This window comes from Apium graveolens, chromosome 8, assembly GCF_009905375.1.
Source record: "Apium graveolens cultivar Ventura chromosome 8, ASM990537v1, whole genome shotgun sequence".
Taxonomy (NCBI): Eukaryota; Viridiplantae; Streptophyta; class Magnoliopsida; order Apiales; family Apiaceae; genus Apium; species Apium graveolens.
This window is the reverse complement of record NC_133654.1, coordinates 160,245,701-160,250,120: the sequence shown is the minus strand read 5'-3', so window position 1 is coordinate 160,250,120 and position 4,420 is coordinate 160,245,701. Positions and strand designations below refer to the sequence as shown.

The following is a 4,420-nucleotide window of genomic DNA, read 5'->3' as shown; positions in this document are numbered from 1 at the left end:
TGTCATAAACAGCAACTTCAAACACACCCTTGAACCCATTAGTTGATTTAGATACTCTGTTAATCCATCTGCTGCTATTTAACAAAATCCCCTCACTTACCTTTAAATTTTTTGTACAAAGTATGATTTTGCACACAAATTTGGGTGTTATTTTGTTGACCCTTTATTCAAGAGACCCGGGTATTAAAAAGTTGGGGTTTTAAGCTAAATTTCGATGGTTTATACATGGGAATAAAGAAAGTTCGTAGAGAACGAAACAGCAAAAAACCCAATATTGGAGGGGCATAAACCCAACATTTCATGTACTGATTTTGTATGGAAGTTCAAAAAAAAATTTACTTGTGGGACGAAATGAACAAGGAAGTTACTCTCAGTGGGTGAAAAAAGAAAACACTGAAACAATGTGTTGTTCCTAGATACATTGAACTAAATCTTCAACCAACAAATAGTCATCCAATTTTGTCTCAACTTCGAATGGTTGGGTATAGATTGATAATTCTACAAGGAATAATCTACATGCCCACCAATTTCATGGCATATTCAATATTACTGAATTCCGTTCCGTTTAGGATTCACTTGGAACATCCTCATTCGTGGAGCTGACAGGGTAATAGCTGATACCGGTTTCAACAACTTTACCAAGAAGAACCTGAAAAGTTCCTGTAGTATACGTATTGTCCTTGCCCAAGGAGATGGATCTCTGTAACTCTGAATATGCACAATACTCAACTTCGTATACAGTTAATTCTTCTTTCGCAAACTCGGAAACTGATACTCCAACTCCTTCAGCTGCAAATTTAGGAAGGAGATTCAGATTTAGAATATATGAGCAAGTCCAATGGTGGTACTAAAGTGGGTGCTATTGCTATAATATAGCACTCACACAAAAAAAATCAACTCCAATGGATGCTATACTTGGTGCTAGCAAAGTGCTATATACTTAGTTCTAAATATAGAATCAAGTATAGATGGAGCTATAATTGCCACATAAGTGTGCAAGTGGCAAAATGCATTAATAAAGTAATAATGACAGGTATAGTTGTGTATTTTATGATTATATAATTTGAAATAAAGCTTTATTTGGATATATTTTGTGCTATTTTGCATCTATCATTGGACCATAAGTTCTATTTTAGCATCAAAAACCACTTTTTTGTTTCAAATTATAGCAATAGCTACATCTATTTTAACATCACCATTGGACTTGCTCTAACAAGATAATTTTGGAACAAGTCAGACCAATGAAAAATAACTTTAACCAATTTATTTGTGCCATCGTAATGAGAAGAAATATTGCAAAATACATTTTGAATCTGTTACACAGATATGATGCAGCTAGTTTCAAGCGTCAATGTGGGGGATTTTAAGATTATTGTGATCATGGAAACTCAACACTCCAATCACTACATGCAGTGGCCAAAATCCATCCTCCTTCCAGGGTTTATAACCAACACTATGCATTAATGAATTACAAGGGATTTTATTAGGTGAGGTTTTTTTTTCAATGTTTAAATTGTGCCCACCTGGTCTTGGATCCAGGTTCTGCCACTGACTGCATGCCACATGGGACATCGCCATACATAAAATAGTACAAAGGAAAAAAACAGCTTATTAAAAAAAACAGAGAGGCTACCATGTGTGACAAGCAACAAGTTTTCTGAAGGGTATTTATCAGCAAGAGCTTTAATAACATCCACATATCTATTTCTAGCAGCTGCTACTGTTTCTTCCCATCTTGGCAACTAGAATTTGTGGGGAAAAAAACCCCAAAAGTTAAAATAACAAATAATTAATGCATTTAAAATCAGTAATTTTAATCTCATACAGCAGAGGATTAAAATATAATTTGGCATAGAAACAAATGATTCTCACTACGGTTACCTTTTGATACACGGGCTCCACTGTAGGATCAACTGTCCCCCTAGGTAACGTAGCTTCACACTCTGAGATGTCAAAGGTGAAGTCACCATCTTCAGGAGCCATTGCAGGCCTTATGGCTGTAGTGTTTAACATTTCACACAAACCATATTCTACTGATACCTAAGACCCGAGCAAGTGAAAGACACAACATTACATAGGTAAAAGTTGGATCCATAAAAAAAAGAGTATGAAGCTGTACGAAGAAGGGAGCATCGATTAGACACAGTAAAATAAACAACAAAAGAAACACTTTCTATGATTTCAATTAATTAAATTGAATTGTTCAGCCAAGTTTAAGATGTTTTTTATTTTAAAAGTTCGGATGTCCTTCGGTATTCCACTCAAGCCAAAGAAGTAAATAAAAATAAAAATAATATATTTAAATATCTCTGTACTAAAACATCTACATTACTCCAAGGTCCGCATAAATCTCAGCCTCCTCAGGCCCTAATCCAGAGTCATATAGGTTTAGCTTTTTTGAATTTGCAAAACAGCAGAGTCAATTCAAAGTTTAATCCAAGTAAAAATGATATCTTGGTAGAGTGGTTGATCTTGTGAATTTAATAACATTGGTATATTTAGCGTGAAAAAATGATGTTTGATCCAAGTCGGGATAGATATAAATTCTGCAACCTCATCATAGAATACTGAACCAGTTCATACCCTAGAAAACACAATCATTATCTAATGAAACATCCCCTTATAGAGTATGACAGCACTAAGCTGTACCTATAAATTCATCAACAAGTTAAACAGTCACACTCACCCACTAAGTGCTTTTCTACATAAAGAGTTGGGTAATCATCATGTATTTTTTTACAACAGATAACTTCTAAACTGCTGCATTGACTAGTGTTAATATACTGTTTATCCCAAAACCTTAAGATGTAAGCTGGAGGATTTACGGCAATCATATAGTATACATACATGTTAACACTTTCCTTCGATAGAAAGCCCATTTTTGGGCTGAGAGTGGATTACTAGGAGCTCAACATTTTGGAGCTTTGTTTGCCTTGATGTCCAAATTAAGTATGAAGAAAATTAAGGCCCTGGAGGAATCAAACTCCAGACCTTTATTTATTGAATCATTCAATAAATAACACACTACAGTTATTCTATTGAAAAAAATTATCGTAATAATATACTATCAAAAAATGTCTTATTAAAAACTGTAATTGGTAAACAATTAATCGATCCGAAAAAACTTTATGACGGACGGGTTACATATAAAACTAAGAAACTGAACCAAACTGAACCGATAAGTTTTTTATTAAAAACAACCAAGCCGGCTCTAGTAGAGACCAGATAGCACTTGAAATGCATCTACACATGTTACATCAGCTTAATGAAAATGACAAAAAAGAGAATAAATTCAATGTATAAAGCAGTAGGGAAAAAATATTATCAGAAATTAAGCATCAATTTAGCATCATAGAAAACAAAATAAATACTGCTAACTAAAAAAGTAATTAAAAAAAAAACAATATGTGAGCGTACCTTTAAGATAGTAGGATCAATCCGGGTCGGGTCATGATTTTGGGAGCAAAGACCCGAGACAACTCCGGCAACAGTTTGAAGACACCTAAGAAACGGAGAAACAAAAACCCGATGAATAGGAAAGCCCAGATTCTGACGGAGTTTCCGACCCGTATTAAAAGACCGGGTCTTACCCGCTTCAACAAGAGGTGGGTCCCACTTTCTTTCTGCATTTATCGCCCACGATGGTTCAAAGTTGTCGATACGATCCCCGTGTCTCATGACCACGATGTTCTGGTAGCGTGGTTTAAATTCATCGCGCGACATTTTCTTGTGATCAAATTTATGTAAGTAATAATGTACGTATTTAGGTTTGTATACACAACTTCAGACTTTAGAGTAGCGTATTTGGATGCGATTGGTGCTCGAGAATTGAAAAGGTAAGACGAAGCAGGTATAAGCATGGTCCTTCACTTCTCACTTCTCATAGAGTCATAGTGGTCTTGTCTAGTTACAGGCCGCCTTAACAGCAAGCCAAGTTAACGGGTCGTTTTGGCCCCGACATTCCCCAATTTTTTTTTATATTTGTTGGCCGCATAACGAGGTTGAATACGATATCCAATTTTTTTTCAATTAATTTTATGTTTTCCGTTGAAGAACGGAATCAAATATAGGTACAGAATAATTTGATGTATATATTATTTTATTAATATAAATCTTGAGGTTGTTACACTCTAATTAATAATGATTAGCTATTATAAATTCAGCAGCATAACAATATATTTACAAGTTAATAAATATTGTCTTCAATGAAGTTGGTTGCTCAGAAGATGAATGAATCAATTCAGTTTACTGCTGCTTCTTTTTGTGTAGACTTTCAAATCTTTGTACACGTGGCACTCTGTGAGCCACGTGTTCTGATTTGCTTCTCTTTTCCTACTAATTGATAATACAAAACTCTTCTTTTCTTCTAGTCGATAATACAACATGTATTAATCGACAGCTTGTTTCTATAAATCGATTG

The 4,420-nt window shown here is 34.7% G+C and overlaps 1 protein-coding gene across 1 annotated transcript; it reads right to left on the bottom strand.

The window, feature by feature from the left end:
• Nucleotides 1–210: 210 nt before the first annotated feature.
• Nucleotides 211–3,957, bottom strand: LOC141676687 (uncharacterized). The gene is made up of 4 exons (XM_074482388.1): nucleotides 3,418–3,957; nucleotides 1,882–2,040; nucleotides 1,634–1,742; nucleotides 211–789 (listed from the first exon to the last, which is right to left on the bottom strand). Exons 1-4 carry the CDS (start codon nucleotides 3,721–3,723, stop codon nucleotides 566–568), a joined length of 798 nt encoding a protein of 265 aa, XP_074338489.1. The 5' UTR covers nucleotides 3,724–3,957; the 3' UTR covers nucleotides 211–565.
• Between the last annotated feature and the right edge of the window lie 463 nt (nucleotides 3,958–4,420).